At 36.1% G+C, this 22,979-nt stretch overlaps 1 protein-coding gene across 1 annotated transcript; it reads right to left on the bottom strand.

Annotated features, from left to right (window-relative positions):
* Positions 1-887: 887 nt before the first annotated feature.
* Positions 888-17,718, bottom strand: LOC128014272 (DNA-binding protein RFX7). Its single transcript, XM_052597710.1, has 10 exons — positions 17,255-17,718; positions 15,647-15,680; positions 9,014-9,099; positions 8,561-8,599; positions 8,286-8,408; positions 8,092-8,208; positions 7,886-7,970; positions 7,549-7,756; positions 7,121-7,422; positions 888-7,034 (listed from the first exon to the last, which is right to left on the bottom strand). Exons 1-10 carry the CDS (start codon positions 17,368-17,370, stop codon positions 3,501-3,503), a joined length of 4,644 nt encoding a protein of 1,547 aa, XP_052453670.1. The 5' UTR covers positions 17,371-17,718; the 3' UTR covers positions 888-3,500.
* Between the last annotated feature and the right edge of the window lie 5,261 nt (positions 17,719-22,979).

The raw sequence follows: 22,979 nt of genomic DNA, 5'->3' as shown, positions 1-22,979 counted from the left end.
TACTTCAAACTGCATTGATTAATAATTAATATATATATATATATATATATATATATATATATATATATATGTTTCCTTAGCCAAGTTTTTTTTAAGTTTCAAGCTTGATTATTGTAGAAGGAAAAAAATGTTTTACGAGTTGTTTTATATTATCAAAATTATATTAAAGCATAACTTAAATACTGAGAAAGATCAAACCCTTAATAAACAGTAAAAACATAATCAGTGATCTTCTCAAATCAATAAATGATTTAAATACCCCCACCACACAAAAACACACGCACACACACACATAAGAATATATTTTATAAATTACTTTGAAAAGGTTTCCAAATAATATTCATAATAATTATTAGTTTCAAATGCCTTATCAATAATTTATAGCATTTTATTTTTTTCCCTTTTAATATTTAAGAATATTTGTTGGTTAAGACAACACTATTTTTAATAATACTTACTTTAAACTAATAATAATAATATAAACTATTTTACATAGCGCCTTCAAAAGTGCTTTCTCAATACATTTTACATAAATAAATAAAAAAAACGCAAAATGAATAAATGTAATTAAAAAAAAAAATTATACACAATAAAAAGACTAAATCTAACAAAAAAGAAACAACTAAATCAAAGTCAAATACCATAAAAGCTAACTTTGTCTTAAAAATCATGTGCCTGGAAGATATTTAGATTTTACATTTCATAATTTTTATAGTGAAATTTTATAGATTTATATTGCTGACTTGTTAAGTGTTAGTGAGATCCCAGCATGCATTGCAGTCTTGCATGATATGACCTCATGACCTTGTGTCTGTTTTTCTTTTTGTGCTCCAGTGTCAATGTGAACCAACAGAGGACGCTCAAACACACTCCAGACTACACAAATATTGTTAAAAAAAAATGTTTATTGGCTTTTTAAACCACTTAAAAAAAACTCACCTGTGAGTAATTTCCATTGGAAAAAAAACAAAAGAAAAAAAACAAAACATCGCTGAAACGCTTCTGCAATATTAACAAGCTACTGTCGACATAGAGCAGATAAACCAGCATATCAGAGGCTCAAATCTACAGATCAGAATGGACAGACAGAATGAACATGTTTTTCTACCAGACCGACCAGACGAATCTGCGGCGTCAAACCCTGTGTATCAAAAGAGGACTGGAGTCTAACAGGTAAAATAAAAAAACGGTAATTAATCAGTGCCTTAATAAATGCCAGAACATAAAAAATATTTACAGCTTTCTTCACATAGGCATTTTTTATATCTATATATATATAAAAAGAAGAAAAGTGAAGATATATTCAAAACGAAAAACAAGAACAACATTCATAAACAGAACTTATTTTAACTTAGTAAACATCGTAGAAATGCATATAGCTTCCGAAGAACTACTTTTGTCCCCTCTCGTCCTGTTTTGATTGGCTAAAGGAGTGGTCACAACAAATACTACCATAGATAGTTTAACATACATGCGCACATACAGTCATTTTATAACATGGTAAAGCATGTTGGCTTATTTTTTTGTTTTATTCGCTGTCATTTTTTAAATCTCATATTTTCAGATTTCCTTCTCAGGTACGAGAAGTCGTACAACGCGGATCTCACTGAGATTAGAGCTCATTGCTACACAAGGCAATTATTAATTGTCGTTTTCGAGCATGAGTGAGTAATTCCTCTATTTATTGTCATTAGACGAACAACAACGCGGGCACCAATTGTTGTTTGTCGACGGAAAAAGTAACGCAACTTTTAGTGCAATAAGATGAACGTTTCCAAACCATTTCCAGTGTCTGCTCCTTTGATTCGTCTCTACACACAACATTTAGCTATGTCACGATTAAATTAACTTTATATTTAAGTCTTATCTAATTAATTTTATTCTTGATAAATCCATGCTATTCTATCCTCTCTTCATTCGCACATCACATCTGCGTACGCAGGAACCAATAAACTTTAAGAAAAATGGTACATTAGCAAGCTACAGACCCAACATTTACTAGCACATCACAGGAAGCCAGAAACGTAACAAGCGAAATATCGTGCTGGCTATGGACTCGTAATGATCAGCGTTTTCTTCTTAAGGGCACTCGAAACTACCTACAAATAATCACCATTAGCATCTTGATAAAATGGAAATCTCATGATGACAACTATGTCCTTTTTTTTACAAATGTCGCACTACTAGCCTAGAAATGTAGCCTTTTTGAACTTGTACAACATGCTCACCATCTATACATCCGCCATATACATAATATACACAAATGTTAAAACAGTCAAGATCCCTTTTAGACGACAGGCGATTGAAGATGGAAACCTCATCGGATCGCAATCTCTTGTTCTTCCTCAGCTGCTCTTTGGTATGGAGTTAAGGCTGGAGAAACTACACAGGTTTGCCTGCTGATCTCGAGTTGGTAAGAATATCTAGCCCTCACCATACCATCATCACTACCAGTTTGAAATGATGTGCTAAAAAGCCTACGAAATGGCTAGCAACCATCTGAACATGGAGAACTGCTAATTCACGACAAATGCACCAAGGTCGTTCTTTTAAGAAATTATTGAATTCAGAAGCCTTTAATGAGATGGAATAAGGCCTTAGACTCTTGAAATAAGGCAGACGAGTCTTATATTCCCATTTTTCTGGAATAAAACAAACCAAAAGTCTAATCCTTCCCCAACAGTTTCGATTTAACAGTACAAGTATTATGGCCTTAAATACCTTTTTCCCCAAAAATGTGTAAAATCACTTTGACAAAACAAATGACGGCTGATGAAATGTACAGTAAATGCAATTCTTTAAGTCAGCACCATGTAGCACCTAAGACCTTTGCAGTTCACTGAACTGACTGATTTAAGATATGTAGATGTTATTTCACCTCTGCTGTACTTACGGTGCTTGGGAGCACTCATTTGCAATCTTTTGGTCTCCTATTCAACTCACAAAGCCACATCATAGGACGCTTAGACAACTGTCTAGAAAGGGTGTTTCCCCAAAGTCAACAATTCGTCACTTGGAATATTGCATTTTGTTGAAATACAAGAGCAAATTGTGCATGCAGGTTCTCAATATCTACTATTGTTTTAGAGGAAGGAAATATAGAAAAGAGGGATATGCTTGTGCACCATGTGATTTATCAGTTATACTGAATGTACTTTACTACCAGCAGGAACCAGAGGAAATATCTGACCGTCCACTATAAATGACTTCTTAATGTGGAGAAATGACTGGAATGATCCATGAAATCACACAACAAGAATACAAACAAAACAACTGTAAAAAATTCAGATATAGCACATGCCTGTAGGAGATTTACCTCAGGCTGGCACTTTAAAACTGGACAGTCCAATGCGTCCAGATTTTTGCTGCACAGATACATCATTCAATAGTTTTGTACATAAGGGATACACAACACGTCGCGATACAAAAAAAAAAACGTGGAACAGAAACCATAAATATAAACGACGACAACATCAACAGTAAAGGAACAGGAAATAATATTATCCCAACATTTCCACAGTTGGCTGGTCTTTATTCTCCAGCCAATCGAAACCAGCAGAATTCACAGTATCGCTGCAAATCTGCTGAAACAGAGGATCGTTCTTTAGCTCTTCCAGTGTGGCGTCTTCATATTGGTCCTGCTGCTGACTGGGGTCAAACAGCAAGTTGGGGTCCAAAGTGTTCAGGTCGTTAATGCTATTTGAAAGGTCAGAAGTCAACCGGATATCACTGGAAAACTCAGAGGCGACAGCACTGAGTTCTGATGCTACTTGTCCAACAAGTTGCGAACTGGGGTTGAGGCTGTCCTCCCCCAAGAGATCCTTGACGGTAGTGTTGAAGTCTAGCTGCTCTTGCTGCTCCTGATCCACAACCTGCTGCGAAGTTTGGGGCAACAAGTGCTGCTGGCTAAGATCTGGGTCATCCCGTAACGGCTGTTGGTCCTGCAACTGCATTTGTTGGTCCTGGAGTTGCAACTGTGGTTCTTGCAGTTGCAGCTGTTGGTCTTGGAGTTGTAACTGCTGAGCTGGAAGTTGCAGCTGTTGATTCTGGAGTTGTAGCTGTTGGTTTTGCAGCTCCAATTGCGGATCTTGGAGCTGAAGCTGCTCTTCCGGCTGCTGAAGTCCAGAGCCCGATTGTGCTTGACTGTCACCACTGGAGAAGGTGACTTGCTCCTCCCCCGTGCTTATGAGGTAACCCGTCTTCTGGAAGTCAAAGGGCGAAGGGCTTGAGTCCAGAGGCAGCTGCTGGTTCTGAGAGTTGGGGCCTCCGGAGAAGCCTTGTGTTGTCTCCAGGATTTGGGTTAAGTTCATCCGTGCAGTGTAATTGGCGGGCAGGTTATTTACACCTAGCCCTCGCACTGTATCATCTCCATCTGTGTCCATCTTGCTAAGGAGCACAGTGGTGATCTTGGCACTATTGCTTTGCTGCGCCTGGTGACTGACGGGCAGCAGCTCAGACTGCATCATGATGTTTAGTGGAACTGACTGGCTCCTCTGGGCTAAGCTGCTGGCACTGACCACAGACTGGTTGTTGGACAAAATGTTCAGGACCTCAGATGTCAGGGGGCAATTAAAGGGAGAAACAACAGACCTTGGGGTGGTAACTGTTTGAGCAGTGGTGCCACTAAGGTTACGCTGGCGAACTGCTGGGCTAACACTGCGACATCTGAAGGTTCCCCCCGCAGATGCAGATGTGCTTCCTGTCCCCTTGCTGTCCAATGGAGCTGGGACGGCAAAACTTTCTTGCTTGCTACTAAGGGTAGTTTGCTGTCCTTGTTGCACTGGAGAAACGGTTGTTAACCTTCCCAAGTTTCCGTCCTGATGCCTTGATTGACACTGGAGAGATTGACCTGGGATGGCAAAAGCGTGTGGTTTACGGAAATGGTCCTCGACCAAATCCTGGTAACTGGGCAGGATGCCAATGGTAGAGCTGGTGGATATAACAGGAGACCCTGCGGTGCTGTTGTACCTGTTGTTGATCCACTCCAGCTTGGCTTTATCTGGGTGGGTGGCCATTGGCCTTTGCATGGGTTTCACTGGACTGCTGGACACAACGCTACCATCGTGATATCCAGTTATACTAGAGTTTATAGGTGTAAATGCAAAGGGGTTGCGGCATTCAATGGGACTCGGAGGAACACTGCTGCTGCAGTTTGACAGTGGAGTACTAATGGGTGTATGGCGCCCACCTAAGATGCTATCCACTGGGGTAACAGGAGCCATTCGAGAACAAGGGCTTTCTCTGGTGAAGCTATGCCCCCCTGGTAGCATCTCAGAGGTAGGAGTTGGAGTAGGTGTTGGTGTCGGTGTGGGTGTCGGAGTTGGCGTGTGGATTGGAGTTGCGCTACTATGGGAGGAATGATAGAACTGTGTACTTGTTTGATGGGGCGACAGGATTGTCCCTTGGCCAACTGTGGATTGACCTTGTAGGGATATATCAACACAACTCAGGTAGGATTGCAAGCTGCTATTCAGCTTCATCTGTTCCTCCATCTGTACAAGCTCTTCTACAATACTGTCCTGGGTCATATCATCATCATTGAAGGGGAAATAGTCCATGCTTGCTTGGGCTCTTGCAAAATCAACAATGTCCTGCTGAAGAGTGAGCTGACTGTTGGTCTCAGTTGCCTGGGCCATCAACGGTAACGGATTAGCTGCAATCTGCTTGTGTTCTACTTGCATCTGTTGCGAGTAGTCTTGCAGGGAACTCTTCAGCTCACTTACAGCAGATACCTCCTGAGAAACATCACTGCTGATTTGTTGGTGACTTGGGATTTGCTGCATTAAAGTTGTGCTATTACCAGAAGCTGTTTCATTCGGGCTAATATTGGCAACTTCATTCTCGATTTGTGAAGAGCTCTGAGGATTAACAGTCTGAGAAGTGTCCAGGGCTCCAATGGGAGTGTCAGAAAGAGCCAAGATTTGAGTCGGAAAAGAGCTACTCGGTTTTAGTGTAACTTTGCATGGAGCACTCTCTGGTCTTGCTGAGGTGCCAGGTCTGTGTATCTTCTTAGCTGCTATAACAATACCAGGCTTGGCATTGCTGCTAACATCCAAAGGTTGCTGGGAAATGAATACTCTTTTAACTGGAATTGCATGGGTTTCCAAAACAGATGCAGAGCGTTTTCGAGGGCTTTTTGGACCGAGGCCAGCATCTTTAGAAGAAGTGCTTGCTGTTGCCACAGCACAAATGGATGACAATTCGGCGTCTACATTCTGGCTAGTAACAGTTAAATACAAAGTTCTTTCTGGTTGATCGTTGTTGTTATTGCTGCTCGGGGCAAGAGCCCCCATGATTGTACTTGAAGGGGTTGTAGAGTCACTCTTGGCCCTTGCCACTCTCTCAGGCACAGGGGACGCCTTAATAAAAAAAGAGGGTTCACTGGAAGCCCTGAATTTAGTGGCTCTTTCGTTCTTTAGTCCTGTACTTGCCCCTGATGCAGTGCTTTGTTTATCAACAGCAGTGGCTAAGTTACTGTCATTCACAGCTTCAAAAGTCACTTTTACCTCATTGGTAACAGTGGACACTGATGGGGTTAGGGTTGTGGAGGTACGTCCAGCTTTCCCAGATGACTGAAGAGACATGACAGATGCCCCATTCTGAGCTTGATGGGTTTGGCTAGATTCTTCCAGAGAAGCTGTGCTACTGACACCCGCCGAAGCAGGTCGCAACGGGGTAGGAGTACTAATACTACTACTGCTACTGTTAGGCGCTAATGAAATTGCAGTCATCTTGACAACATTTACAGAGCTAACGTGGGGCGTGGGCATCACCGTCTTGATGGGGCTGTTGGTGATGAGGAGCGTTGGGGGCGAGCGAAGGGCAATGGCGCTTGTGGCAGATGGTTTAGGTAAAATCTGAGCATATCGGTGTCTAGCCAACCTGTCACCGACTGGACTGGCAGGGATGTTTTGGGGTGTTTTTGGAGACTGCTTAACAGGTTGTGTCACAACCTGGAAGTTAACAGGTACAACTTTTCCCTCTGCTGCCCCAACAGGACTTGGAGAGGTCATTAGTTGCCTGCTTCTCTGGACCTGCAAACAAAAGCACAATCTAAACCACTTGTCCATTGAGAAATGTCAAATCATCCATTCCCTGCTATCAACCAAAATCTCCTTACTGTGATAGGACTTGGAACAGCAGTGACCACGATGCCTATGGTTGGTTGAGGGGACAGTAGTGCAGGACTTCCAGAGGTCAGGCTGGATCCAGGGCCTGGTGTGCCCGCCTCTGCCCTTCTGGCCTGGGCATCAGTGGGCAAAGGAGAGGTGAGCTTCTGTTCCTGTTGTTTCTTCTGGATCTTCCGCTGCAGCTGCTGTTTGGCGTCTACAGAAGGCGAAGGGAGGGTCTTCACTTCGGGCTGGAATGAGTTGGCTTCACCAGTTGGCACAAAGGCAGAGGCAGGCGTAGGGGTTTTCATACCTGGTTTAGAAGTCAGAAACAAGAAATGAACTTAGTTTGAATGCCACACAAGTAAACCAGTAGCTGCTACAACCCACATTTTCATGCATCATCTAGATTTGTATGCAAGCATTTTTGGTTTCTTGCCTGTTGGGGTTCCAGTCATAACAGTCAGAGCTGCCATAGACTTAGTGCCAATATAATGACTGTTGAGAAGAAAGCGTGCCAGTTCCTCCACGCTGTCAAACTGGCGACTCAAAACCTTCTGAGCCCATTCGCAGACCAGACCGCAAGCTGCCGAACGCATCTCATCCTCAGCACTGGGAGACTGTCCAGTCGACTCCAACAATTCACACTAAAGAAGAGGAGGGATAAGAGGGGATCTGGTTATCAAATCTGCACATAATGTTGTTGCAATAAGGGGCATATTAAATAAACTGTTATGAATCTCTTGTTTTTGATTTGACATGAACAGGATACTCACCCCATCTCCTGATTTGTGCAACTCCAAGTTAGGGAGTGACGGCATGTGCACAAATGCTTTTTTTCTCAGCCCGCTGTAGCAGTACGTAATGCATTGTAAAGGTGCACAACAATGCATACAAAATGTTTCAAATGCAAATGTTGTGTATTGCATTTTGCAATCTACATTATACAAACATATCAGATTTTTTCCATTCAAAAGGATATTTTGATTTCCCCCTCATGCCCAAACGGCGTGCCTTCATGTTCGGAAAAACGTTCTTCATGATCTTTCCAAAATCAGCTGCGCTTAAAGGATGGTAGCCCAGATTGTCGCAATAACTCCTGAAACACAGCATGAGAAACTGATGAGTACATGCGAACCCAAACTCCGTCCATTACCGCAGCATTAAACCACTCACTTGTATTCATCGTACACCTCTTGTTTTGGCAGTGAGGTTTCCGGGTGCTCTTCCAAGTGATTTCGGATCCAGTTGAACGCATACATCTGTTGGGTTCGGCTCGATGACATGGAGTTCTGGTCACTATTGGGAAAACAGAGGGATGGGAAAAGGCTTGAAACAGGGATGGGGTAGCAGCAGAAAGCTGTGTGTACGTATGTTGGTCCTATATAATATATCATGTAACATATTACTTCAAAATTATTTTCCCTTTAATATAGTTAAAGTTGTAGTACCATATCGCAGGACTTGCAGAGCCCCTCTGATTTTCAGTTCTATTGGACATCATGTTGGGAAAGAGGGGTTGACATGATGGACAGATAAGGGGAAACAAATGATAAAATACAGGAAGCTTGGTATTGCAATGTCATAATTTACACAAAATTTATTTTAATGGTGAAATGATTAGCTTGAATGAATCATGAATTAATTTGAAGCTGACAACAAATGCAAAATTAAACGTTACAAAAAAATTATACTTGCATATGCTTTGATCTTGTTTCATAAATGCATTTCATATATGCATGTTTCACTGAACGTAAACATGAATCAATCGTAATTATCAGACTTATGAGTGTATTTGATATTGCAAAGCACATGAATCACAAATGGTCCATGAGGTGTTGAAATCATAAAAGGAGAGGAGGGGGATATGGAAAGGAAAAAGGTAGATAAAAAATCATATGTACCTTTTGTCATTGCCACTACTGGGACCAGAAGGCAACTTAAGGTAGAGGTAGAGCTTTTCAATATCTGTAAACTTCTCAACATCTTGCTGTGTGAATGAACAATGCAAGGATTATAAGACAAGGACATTTCACACAAGTTTATTATTTTTTTTATAAAATCACAGCAGGTTAAACGTCACATGCAAGTATTACATGTAAATACAGTGTTAAAATCTGTGTTCAAATTCTATGAATAACCTAAATGTATATTTCCCCCAAAGTTTCAGTCACACCATGTTTTTTAGAACAAATGTTTTTTCCAATAAAAGTTTATTTTGAGGGGTGAAAAAAAATATTTTGCTTGTTTTAGCAAGTTGGCAACTTGTTTAAATCATTAGATTTATAAAAATTCAACATGTTACAATGTTGTTTTATTAATCAGATATGGTCACACTAATTTCAGGGCAAGATTGACATTATTTTTACTTTAAAAAAACAAAAACCTAGCATGTGCAACATTCATTTATTATAGTAATTGTTCTTTTTTTATTTGTATGCCAAATTTGCAGTTTTAAAAAATATTATTTTTATTTTAAAAAAATGTAATGACACATCAAGCATTTTAGGAAACAAGAGTGCTGCAAGATAATTATATTTTAATCATGATCTTAATTTTCCTTTTTGATTATTTAAGCATCATCTGTGATACTTGCTATAAACCCATGGACTGTTTTGTTTGTGAAAAACTGAAAAACCTTAATTAATGAGTATAAATTTCACTGCTTAGGTTTAAAGTTTTTATAACGTAGAGAGATAAAATAATGACAAATGTCAAATCATCCATTCCCTGCAATCACACTTTCTTAATTTGTGCAATCATGTGAATGAAAAAGCAAAATTATTTTGGTCATTAGTTTTACCCATGATCATTCAGCCTTAGTTTTTCCCCAATAGAAGTTTATATATTTGGTTGTGATGGAAATGACAAAAAAATGCATTCGTATCATGCACAATATCACACCAATATCACACACTTAAATTCTATTAAAGGCCTTGATTTTTGGCCCCTGCAAGCCTCCATGGCCCATGACATCACTGTCTTCTCCTGCATCCATTTCCACAAGGTTGTGTATTGTACGGGGGGAGCCAGAGCTCCTCAAGTCGGCCAGGCACACGGTACACAGCGTGTCTCTTCACATGACCAGCAGCAAACCTGCAATCCTGCCCTGCTCTTAGCCAGTTGCCAAGTAAACCCTGACAGTAAACATGCATGTCAATGCTGACACACTGGCAACACGTCGTTTCAGCACGGGCGTTTAATTGGCTGGTGAGAATGAATTCCTCTCACCTCGTCCTATTCTATTCGCCTCTTTGTTGCTAGGGGAAACCAGCGCTCATGAATGGGGTGAGACTTGACAGCCAATGAGAGTAAATAAAAAATAAAAGACAATTCACTGTTATTTCCTAAATGTACCAGGTAGCCGTCACAAATCCTTCCATCCAAGGCAAACAGCCCTATTCTTATTCTGTGTTACTAAACACCTTCAGTAATGACTGTAAGCATCATTCTAATGCAATATGATGTATGGAATAGATATCTTGTGTCTGATTGGCTGTACAGCAGCAACAGGTGTTACTGGCCAATCACTGAACAACAAATCACAAAATGCTCTTTTTGACTGTGGTTATATTGTATATTGTACATTCTATTCTACCACACAATACGGTATTTTGTTCCACATTTATAATGCAACTCTAAATTTGGATGAGTTGTGTTTAAAGGTTGATTGTGTGTTGCTTTTACAAACAGCTAGTTGTACGAATTAACTGGTGAAAGAGTTATTTTGATTATGATTTAGCTACTAAGTGAACATTGGTGTTATTTATCATATTGCCATACCAGGCATTTTATAAAAGTAATATACTGCTCTGCATCATGTGTCCCAAACAAACACTCTTTAACCATGGTATAAAAAAAAGAAAAGAAAATCCAATCTATACAATTCCATTCCATTTCAATCTATATAACTGCATTCAATTTCATTCCAGTCTATTCTCCTTCATTGTATTCTATTTAACTCTATTCAAATCCATTCCATTCTATACAATACCACTCAATTCTACTCCAATCATTATATTCTATTCCAATCTAGACAATTTCATTCCTTTACAGTTTATTTAATCCATTCTATTTCAATCCATTTAATTCCATTCTTATACAACTGCATTCCATTTCATTCTAATCTACTAAATTTCAATCTATTCAATTCAACTCCATTCCATTCTGTTATATTCCAGTCTATTCAAATCCATTCAATTCCACTCCAGCTAATTCCAATCAAGTAATTTCCATTCCATTCTGGAATTCCATTCTATTACATATTCTATTACATACATATAAACATCACAACTCAGATGTCTCTATAAGGATCACTTACATCTGATAACAAACAACCACAAAATTTATTTTCCTACAATAACTGTTTTTATTAAATTTTAAACACTAAATAGACACAAAAACTACTATAACCTAGTACTTTACTAAACACTTGTACTTCTAAATATATATTTGTAATAACTGTGTTGGTCCATTAATATTCAATAAAAATAAAAAAAAGATATATATATATATATATATATATATATATATATATATATATATATATATATATATATATATATATATATATATATTTATAAACTGCATTTTTAAGAATATAAGCATTCATTCAGTCATGGTTTGAAATGTTTTGAAATTCAAAGCAGAAGTGTGACATCATATCCTGTTACACCAATGATTGGCTTAAGTATCTGCAATCATTCTTTTGTCTTAAATCTAGTGTGACTGCAGCTTAAGGCTCTTGCACATGGAAGGTAAATGATTGCTGGGACCCTGCTGCCACCACAAGTGCTCCTATTTTCATCTTCCTGGTCACGGCCTCCGTGGATACAACTGTTTGTTACTGGAGTCATGGCACACATTTATATATGTCTGCTTTACATGATCCCACAAAAGCTATAACTGGCTATAAAAGCTATAATCAGTTTAAACTTGTGCAAAAACAGCTGCAACGAATGACTCCTTCATTTAAAGCCTTACAAGAAGCTAAATTACATGAATTTTGCTCAACTGTTTTGAGTATTAACTCTTGAACAATCTTACAAAAAATACTGTGGTGTTACTGCCATTGTACGGTTTATGCTAATAACACCGTACTTGAATATAAACTGTGGCACTGAATGATTACAATACACAAATACTATGACATGTATGTGATCATTCAAGGTAATTCACAGAATTACCACGGTACAAGTGAGCTAGGTGATATAGCAAATATTTATGAATATTACAAATATACAAGTTAATAAGGTAAACCCGCTGAGTTCAATTAATTTCTGTAAATCAGTTTAGCTGTTCTTGTGGCTTAAGTAATTAAACAAAACGTAGCAAAAATGTTAAACACACAAATAAAAGTATTCTACATAATGGCATTTATAAAATTACTACATATTGTTACACTAGTGCTTTTTTGTTGTTTTTTCTTTAAATATTAACCGTTTCAACTTTTAATGCAAAAATAATGTCATACATATTAAATATAGTCAAGAGAGTATTTTTAGTTGAATCATCCAGTATGTCCAAAAGTACATTTAAAAATATACTTAAAAAGTTATTAATGTTAAGATGTTAAAATTTTTTAATAGTTTGTTGAAAACATGTTGGTACTTTAAAATGTTAAAAACATGTTAGTACTTTGTTTGAGATGTTAAAAAAACATGTTAGTACTTAAAATTGTAAAAAAAAAAAAATGCTAGTATTTCAAACTCATAAAAAAACTTTAATACTTTGTCATTACTTTCTAAATGTCGAAACCATGTCAGTACTTTTACATTTTAAATGTCGAAACCATGTCAGTACTTTTACATTTTAAATGTCGAAACCATGTCAGTACTTTTACATTTTAAATGTGAAAACATGTCAGTACTTTTACATTTTAAATGTCGAAACCATGTCAGTACTTTTACATTTTAAATGTCGCAACCATGTCAGTACTTTTACATTTTAAATGTGAAAACATGTCAGTACTTTTACATTTTAAATGTCGAAACCATGTCAGTACTTTTACATTTTAAATGTCGAAACCATGTCAGTACTTTTACATTTTAAATGTGAAAACATGTCAGTACTTTTACATTTTAAATGTCGAAACCATGTCAGTACTTTTACATTTTAAATGTCGAAACCATGTCAGTACTTTTACATTTTAAATGTCGAAACCATGTCAGTACTTTTACATTTTAAATGTCGAAACCATGTCAGTACTTTTACATTTTAAATGTGAAAACATGTCAGTACTTTTACATTTTAAATGTCGAAACCATGTCAGTACATTTACATTTTAAAGGTCGAAACCATGTCAGTACTTTTACATTTTAAATGTCGAAACCATGTCAGTACTTTTACATTTTAAATGTCGAAACCATGTCAGTACTATTACATTTTAAATGTCGAAACCATGTCAGTACTTTTACATTTTAAATGTCGAAACCATGTCAGTACTTTTACATTTTAAATGTCGAAACCATGTCAGTACTTTTACATTTTAAATGTCGAAACCATGTCAGTACTTTTACATTTTAAATATCGAAACCATGTCAGTACCTTTACATTTTAAATGTGAAAACATGTCAGTACTTTTACATTTTAAATGTCGAAAACATGTCAGCACTTTTACATTTTAAATGTCGAAACCATGTCAGTACTTTTACATTTTAAATGTCGAAACCATGTCAGTACTTTTACATTTTAAATGTCGAAACCATGTCAGTACTTTTACATTTTAAATGTCGAAACCATGTCAGTACTTTTACATTTTAAATGTGAAAACATGTCAGTACTTTTACATTATGTCGAAACCATGTCAGTACTTTTACATTTTAAATATCGAAACCATGTCAGTACCTTTACATTTTAAATGTGAAAACATGTCAGTACTTTTACATTTTAAATGTCGAAACCATGTCAGTACTTTTACATTTTAAATATCGAAACCATGTCAGTACCTTTACATTTTAAATGTGAAAACATGTCAGTACTTTTACATTTTAAATGTCGAAAACATGTCAGTACTTTGTTGAAAACATGTTAATATTAAAGAATTTTCATTAAGATACACCACAAAAACGATCTCACAAAGATGTAAATAAAACAGATTAGTGGAGTACATTTGACATTTTTCAGTCTTTCTACATTGATATTTCACATTTAATTCAATGTGTCACTTTCAGCATATTCATAATAATTTATGAATGTTAAAAAGCAATTTTCGAGTGAAATACTAAGGAAGAACTATGACAACTACATATCAATTATTTCATAATAAATGACTATACAGGAACAGTAGGGCACTATGACACGATAACTCTAGGATGACAAATGCTGTAGAAAGCACTGTTTTGATGAAAGTAAGCAGCCTTCAGATGACACACACACACACAACTGCTGGAACTAAAAATAAATCCCACCATCGGACAGTAATGAATATCACTAACATATTCTTTACACGATCAGAATTGTTTTAAAAGACATTCACTAAAAGTTCTTTAGAGAAAACTATTACCTTTCCTATTTTTACCCAAAATAGGGTGTTTTGAGCATTACTGAGTATTACACTAGGGCTGTACAATCAATCAAATTTCTAATCATGATCACAATCATGGATAATCATGCGTGCATAACAATATCGTTCATATTTTAACTTCTTTATAATTTAAAGAAGAAACCAATCTGATGTATAGTAGACATTTGAGGCTTAATACCATAGATTAGTACAAAAAGTTTTTCAGTTAGTGTTTTCAACTTGCAGTTGCATTAAACAATGGTATAAACATCATTCAATGTTAATTAATAGTTGCAATTACAATTTAATGGGAATAATTGACAATTTAGATTTTTGTCATAACTGTGCAGCCCTAGTACACATGTAATGTATTATTGACTGTTTAATTCATACTGGAAGCCAGGGGGCGCTCTAGCGCAGAAACTCCACATGCATCGCAGAAGTAATAGACGTGACGACACTACAGGAAATCCCTAACATAGACAAAAGGTTTCCTGTTATCGCTGTAGTTAGATACATTTTAACTGATGAAACCTGAAGACAATAAACATGATTGCACAAAATATATGGTTAATCTGTGATCTTTAAGCAATCTTGGGTACTTTTTAAGCACACAGAATATTTTTAATGCAATGCTAATTGACATAGCCTTTATCACTGTGTATAATACAAATAGAAGTTATTTCAAACAATCGACTTTGCTATTTAGTTAATTTGGATAAAAAGAATCTCAATAAATATCTTTGTTGGACAGCAGGTTCGTAAACAGGCTCATACACATGCAGAACTGTACTACTGTAGCACATTTATTCTTCACCTTCACACACTGAACTGAGTCAACGACTAGGTTTTATCGATATTATCGTGGAAAGACTAAATATTATCGTGTAGAATTTTACCAGTATCTCAAAAACGATAAGATATCGCCCATCCCTAATTTATAGTCCAAATTATCTATATAATATATACAAAATATACAAAAAATGGAGGCACACTGCCTAAATGTTCATAATTAATAACATGAGAGACTTACCAATATACTCTCCACTTTTGATTGTACAGATTTGCTGTAAAACAAGAAAAAACTATTATTAGAGCAGTTGTGCTTCAAGTATGAATACAGTGGGGGAAGACATGCTGTTAGGTTCCTTATAACATGCAGGGCATTTCTTGGAGGTGGTTACGCTGGTTTAAGATAAAAGAATTTGTAGAAAAAGCACCGGCTTAATGACATTCTTAATGACGGTGTCAAAGGTCAAGTCACTAACACTTTTGTTGTTTTTGGAGAAATTAAGCTTTTATGGACATTAAGTGCATCTAAAATCATTTTCATGTCTGATTTTTATAGGAAATGAGGTGTAAGTGGACTTCAGATGTCAAACATTCATGCAAGGCAGTTAGACTTCATCCCGGTGCAACTGAAATCATACCATTCAAGCAATGTAATCATGCATCCATTGCACCTCAAATCAGACATCTGAATGTCATGAAATTAGAATCAGACTTCGACAGTCACATCATGTACTGAGATCAGATATTTCTTGCATTTGAAAAAAAAAAGATAAGTCACGCAATGACAGCAGAAATCCATGCAATAAAATCACATCATATAATCAAAGCAATTAGAAATCAGACATAATCATATGCACTCAAATTAGATATGAATTGTCAATGCATGGCATATCTGATTTAAAATGCAAACAATGCATGCATGTCTGATTAAATTTATTGCAATGATTCTATTGCTTGGATATGATGCCTGATTTTATTGCACAGGGACGTTGTCTGATTTTGTCTCATTGGTTTTCTGATGTCATTGCATGTAGGATGTCTGATGCCAATGCATGGCATATCTTATGGACATCTGTTTTAATTAGTAGGACGTTCTGATGTAACTGCATGAGATGTCTGATTTCCATTTGACACCAGACCTCCTATGTAAACAATCAAACAAGGCATGCAATTAAATCATTTTTAGAAAAAATAATAATAATACTTGAACTCTGAATGAAAAGATTATTTGAAATCAGACACCCATTGGGTGACATTAGAAAATCCATGCAATAAAATCCAACAGTCTAATGCAATTATAAACTAGACATAATCACATGCACTGAAACCAGATATGCCATGCTAAGAAATCATACAATCACTGGAATTAAATCAGACATCCCCATGCACTGAAACCAGATATTATTTCTAAATCAAACATCCAATGCAATAACAGAAAATCCATGTAATAAATTGATGCATCCAAATGCAATGGAAACAGGAACGGACTTTGAAACTGTCGCATCCAATGACATCACGTATCAGATGCATTTGAAATCAGATGTACCATGCAACGAAATCAGACATGCTAACGCAATCATAAAACAGCCATAACCACATGCACTGAAGCCAGATAATATGCCATGCAAAAAAATCATACACACAACAACCCATGCACTGAAATACAGGCCTGCTATCATCTGACATCCTAATGTAAACAATCAAACATCGCATGCAATGGAATCAGACCCATCCCGATCCGAGCGCAAGCCGTCATATGCACACCAGGTGCTCGTCTCTCTCTCTCTCTCATGTGTGAAATGTGTGTTTAGGAGATGTGCAGGAGTGTTTGTGCGATCGGATCTCTCACCAGATTGAGTTCTTGATCTTGTTGTACTGCAGTGCCGTCGCCTCGGGGCTCTGCTGCGACGCTCCGGGAGCACCGGGCTGTTGTTGTTGATCATCAGCCATCACGGTGAGATTCATGCATGGGAGGAGGAGGAGGATGAGGAAGAGGAAGAGGAGGACAGCTTCAGCATGTAGGCCTCATCTGAGCGCATAACGCCCGGAGCCGAGTTCAGACGAGCCTTTCACCGGGAGTACGGACCGAGCAGCACGGGCCCGGGGCTCGGGGTCCGACGCATAAACGGAGGCGGGCGAGAACGCAGCGGAAAAACACGGAGATTCTCGGTGCGGCGGACAGAAACAGCACAGCAGCCGCTACGGACCGAGCTGCAGGCGGAGACTGCGCATGCGCACGCGCACGGGAGCGCGCTCGAGGCTGAACCCTGGCTACACTTCAGAGAAAACACCGTGTTTGATTAGAATCGAACAAAACTGAATCAGAAAGTTTTTTTTTTTTTTTTTTTTTTTTTTACTATTATTATATTATTACTAGCCAATATTTTCTTGGGTTTAGATATTCCTCAGTGTAAATAAAAAATTTATTTTCTTTGAAGTCATATTTTCACGTATTTATTTACATCAATTCACTCAAGTTTGAGACTTCGGTGGCCTACTGCATGTAAACAAAAAACAAAAAAAAAACAAAAAAACGAAAACGTTAATACTTTATGGTATCAGTAAAAAATAAATAATAAAAGCTGAAATCAGCTAAATTGTGGGAACATTTGGGAGGAACACGGTTTAAAAAAATTCATTAAAATCTAAAAATGTCCAAAGGTTACTGCTGGGATTTGGGTTTGAGGTAGTAATTATCATTAACCTAATTTAAAATAAGTGCTAAGAAAACAGTACCAGAGTGTATCATGGTATTCTTACAGTATCTACTGACATCACACAGAGGACTGTAGAAACACGTGTATTCTATTGTATAGAAATAGAGCCATTTCTGGAAGGAATGAGAATGTGAGGGACAGAAGTGGAGTTTTGGAAGTTGTGGAAATTACACAGAAAATATACAGAAATAGCATCAATATGGAGCATAACCTGATTAATTACTCGCTGATATGAGATTTTAACATGCCGTTGAAGCTTTAAATCTCCAAATTGAGTATGAATTTCAGCATAATAATTCTACACTGCCCTCTGCTGGTGACACAGAATAGAAACACACAGCACTGGCCTCTAGCGTTAATAACTCTACACTGCCATCTGCTGGTGACACACGGTAATAAAACACAACGGTCGGTCTCTACCGCCCTCTGCTGGTTAGACACAATACAACAACACAAAAACATCTCTACACTGCCCCCTGCTGGCAGTAAAATGTTCTCTTATTTTATATTTATGCTTATACAGTATTTTTACCAATTTTATATTCAAAACAAGACACACACACACACACACACACACACACACATATATATATATATATATATATATATATGTACAGCAATAAATCTGAAGGATTTCCTCTTTATATGGTCTTCAAACCATGAAAGTAGTTTTAAATGCCAAAATATTTAGTGTTTTCTGTGAATGTCCCACAAAATATCTCAGAATCTCTTCTCAAGTCTTGTTTATTAAAGTTATAATTTGAATGAATGTGATTTTTAAGACCTGCATATATAAATGGTGTTTTATAATTTGAATGTGCACCCCATTCTTAAGCATCCCGGCATAGTGTTTCTTAAAGAAGATAGAAGTATTTCAGATTTAGGCTGTTTATGATCTGTCTGTGTATGATGTGAATGTTGGTCTGATGAAGGAGAGACTGGGTTCATCACACACACACATACACACACACACACACTAGAGATTAGCATGGCATTCAGAACAGCATATTATCACATATACCATGTATACAGAGCACAGTATTGTACTTTTCTATATTAAAAGTATTGAAAATACAGATATGTTTGAAATAAAGCATTTAAAAAAACTAATAAATTTTTTTAAAAGTATTTGGCAAAGCAATATTTCTATTTTAATTTAGTTTAAATGTAAGTACTGAAATAGTTAGAACTAAATAAACAAACGAATTATAAAAACTTTAGACATATAACACAACAGAATTAACTAAAGTTAAAGTGAAAACAGAAGATTTAAAACCCTATATTTGAATATATATAACTAAACCTAAAAATATTAATTGAATAAAAAAAAAACTGAAATCAGTAAATTCAACAAGAAAAAAATTAAACATTTAAATGAAACCTAAACTTATTCAATTGAAAAATCTAATTGGCTTATACATTACTAAAACTGAAAATAAATTAAAGCTATATATATATATATATATATATATATATATATATATATATATATATATATATATATATTAAAAACAATTTTAAAAAATAATTAAAAACCCACAACAAACTCAGTAAAACTAGTGAAAACAGAAATGATCATTATTCAAAATATTACCAAAAATATTTCAATATTAAATCTATAATGGTATATTACAGTGTTAATCTAAAATTAAATAAACTGCTTTCAATTGAGAAAAAAAAACATCAACTGACATTAAAAATAAAATTGAAAAAAAAACAGAAATATTAGTTTAAAAACTTTGAAAATGACGAAATGTTGCCTTGCCAACTACTGACAATAACATGCTGAGATAAAAATAAAGCAAAACAGAAAAGAAAAATCTAAAATTAGAGTGAAAAGTGAAAAGCAAAGCGAATCCAGCACTTTACTGAACACTGACTGACAGACGAGACATTTGTTTGACAAAACTGCATCCTCCAGAGATTGAGCTCCTGATCCAGACACAAGAAGCAGACGCAGTCTTCAGCTGGAGCTCAGCCAGTCCGTTAGCGCTCACATATTAACAATCCAAACACAGGAGAAAGAGACGTTAGAAAGAATAACACTCAGCGGGGGCTCATCAGCGGAGAGAGGGCTGAAGCACCCCATTGTTCTCCTAAATGGGTCTGTGTCTGTAATGGGCCAGTTAGGGCCCTCAGTAGCTGCCGTCTGTCCAGGGCAGTAAAGGGACTTCAGATGAAGACCGTCTTCAGTCATAAAGACAGTCCAGACTGACTTCTCATCTCAGGGGCTCCAGACCCTCACATTCACTGTCTGGAAACACTTCTGCTCTTCTGAGCATGTAAATGAAGTTCTGTGAGCCGGGTTTGATCCAATCACTCGTGTACACCTCTCGTGCATGATGCATTTAGGGAAAAATCTGGATAAATATACAACATTTCAATCATCTTTAACTATGCACTATTCTAGTATTGTAAAGGGAGTTTTAAAAATGCATGCATGGTCAGAAAAACCCTGTTTCAAATCGTCCCATGTCATTTTATTTTTTATTTCAATTACGCATAGAATTAGACATTTGTGGGACTGGAAAAGTCATAAAAATTTATAAAATGTTTAGAAGTCAGAGAAAGATAGTTATTTCTAGTCATTCTTGCCTCTTAAATATTGAAATTGTTTAAAAAAAGGTATTAAATGGATCAAAAATAAAGTTAAATAAAACTATTATTTGTAGTGAATGATTGGTCAAAAATGCAAGAGCGCTGATATCATGAGACCAAAAAAAACTAAAACACACTAATAAAAATTAGTAAAATATTTAAAGTAAAGGAAATATAGTGAATTTGATTTTTTCCTAGTTATTCTCCAGTCTAATATAGTCAAATTGTTCATGTTTTTTTTTTTCATTCATTCATTTAAATGATATTTTGAAATGAATAATTGGTCAAAAAGTGCAGGAACGATGACTTTATTGTGTGGATGTCTTTTTTTTACAATTTCAACTATGAATAAAAAATCCTGGAGACTGTAGAAATAATAAAAACTACTGAAATAGACACAGAAATAAAGTGGAACTTATTTTCTCTTATCAGAAACACTGAAACGGCTAAAATAAAAAGTTGAAATGTTTATTTAAATGTAATTTCGAAATGGATATTTGACCAAAAAGTGCTAGAAGGAGAAATGCATAGTGCACATATAAAGCTAGAAAACTCGATTCATTTAAAAATTAATTTCCACAACCAATAAAACACATTCAGAGAGTCTGAAACTGCCATTTCTGAGGCAGGACAAGTAATAAAGATTTACCCAAACCAGAAATATTGTTATTTCTATTTCTAATTCTGATGTTGAAATGATTAAAAGTGTACTCTATTTACCAAACCATGATATCACAGCGTGTGCACACTGGGATTGATGCAACAAGCATGCACTTTATTACACTTGAAGGAATGCATGTTAGAAAAAGCCTCCAAATACAGAAGCGGCCCGAGCCACAGACTGAGAGTCAGACTGCAGAAGTCAAGGGCTGTAAATGCAAATGTCCGAGCACTAATGTGAGATAATCCAGAGAAGTGAAGAGCGTCTGAGACATTAGAGGGACATCTGCAGCACGAGCGGGAGGATTTGAATATGAAAGCCTCCTGTCGAGTCAGATCAAAGGTGCACCGCAGCACAGGTCGACTGCAGACTCTCTCGCTCTCAGTGACCTGTCAGAGACGCCTGTCTCCACACAGACCAGACGTTCAGCTCACTGCAACACAAATCATCCGTGCATGTGGACACTATGATGCATTTACACTGTTTGAGCTGCACATCACAGGAAAATACATCTCTGCATCAGACGTCAGTGGAACCACGTCATTATCAAACACTGACACTGTTAGAATAGTGATGCATTAAAACCTTTAAAAAACTCCACTTGAAAATACTGATAACAGAAGCCAAATGACAGACAGACAAAAACAAGTATTTTAGTTTAGCGTAGATGTTAATTAATAGTGCAAGTGCGGTTTTATATGGTGTTGCATTATTATGAAATGATTTGAGTATGTTTATGTACTTCAGAGTATATCACAAAAAAATTATTAAACAAAATTGTTTTTGAATTGACTTGTTGTATTCAGCCTGTATCTTGATTGAAAAAATTCACAATTATTATTGCACAAAAAAAAAAAAATATATATATATATATATATATATATATAAAATAAATCACACTTTAAATGCTATTATAATTATTTATTCAGTTCAGTTTTTTCACATGAAATGATCTGAAAGTATCAACAAATCATGTACTATAAACAAGATTGTGTTTGCACACTTTAGTTTTGATTAAATTATGTGCAAGTGCAACATCTGAAGTTTTAACTGATATTATCATTATTAATCATTCAGTTTTGTCATCAGAAATAATCTGAATGTATAAATCATGCACTAAAATGTGACATAATACAGGAAGACAAGAAACATATTAACTGCCATTATTATTATTATTTATTTATTGGTCAGTTTAATAATTTCAACATATAAATGAATCGTGTACTGAAAACATTTCTTAAAAAGTATATTTGCACAAATATTTTGTTTTTATTTAACATTTAGTTTTAGCATCTAAAGTTCTCTGAATGTATAAATATTTGTGCCAAAAACATGTCACAAAAACAGTCTGCACAAATATTTTAGAGAGCGTTTTGCAGAAGATTTCAACCAACATATTGACTAATATTGTTATTTATAATTCAGTTTTATAACAAATGACCAAAAAATATGATGCACTATAAATGTTTTAAAATGTATACATATTTTAGGCAGTGGTTTTGACTAAACTGCAGGAAATTGCAGCAGATTTTATGATATTATGTTCAGTTTTATCATCTAAATGTTTAAATTAATCATGCACCAAAAATGACACAAAA

Source organism: Carassius gibelio, chromosome B25 (genome assembly GCF_023724105.1).
Source record: "Carassius gibelio isolate Cgi1373 ecotype wild population from Czech Republic chromosome B25, carGib1.2-hapl.c, whole genome shotgun sequence".
Taxonomy (NCBI): Eukaryota; Metazoa; Chordata; class Actinopteri; order Cypriniformes; family Cyprinidae; genus Carassius; species Carassius gibelio.
This window is presented reverse-complemented; position numbering and strand designations above follow the sequence as displayed.

What these genes read in the sequence shown, in the direction of transcription:
- LOC128014272 (XM_052597710.1), bottom strand. Translation starts at nt 17,370, where the DNA reads ATGAATCTCACCGTGATGGCTGATGATCAACAACAACAGCCCGGTGCT. An exon ending in AGTAGTGGCAATGACAAAAG is followed by an intron (nt 8,600 to 9,013) that starts GTACATATGATT and finishes GATGTCCAATAG; the next exon opens with AACTGAAAATCAGAGGGGCT. An exon ending in TGCACAAATCAGGAGATGGG is followed by an intron (nt 7,757 to 7,885) that starts GTGAGTATCCTG and finishes CCTCTTCTTTAG; the next exon opens with TGTGAATTGTTGGAGTCGAC.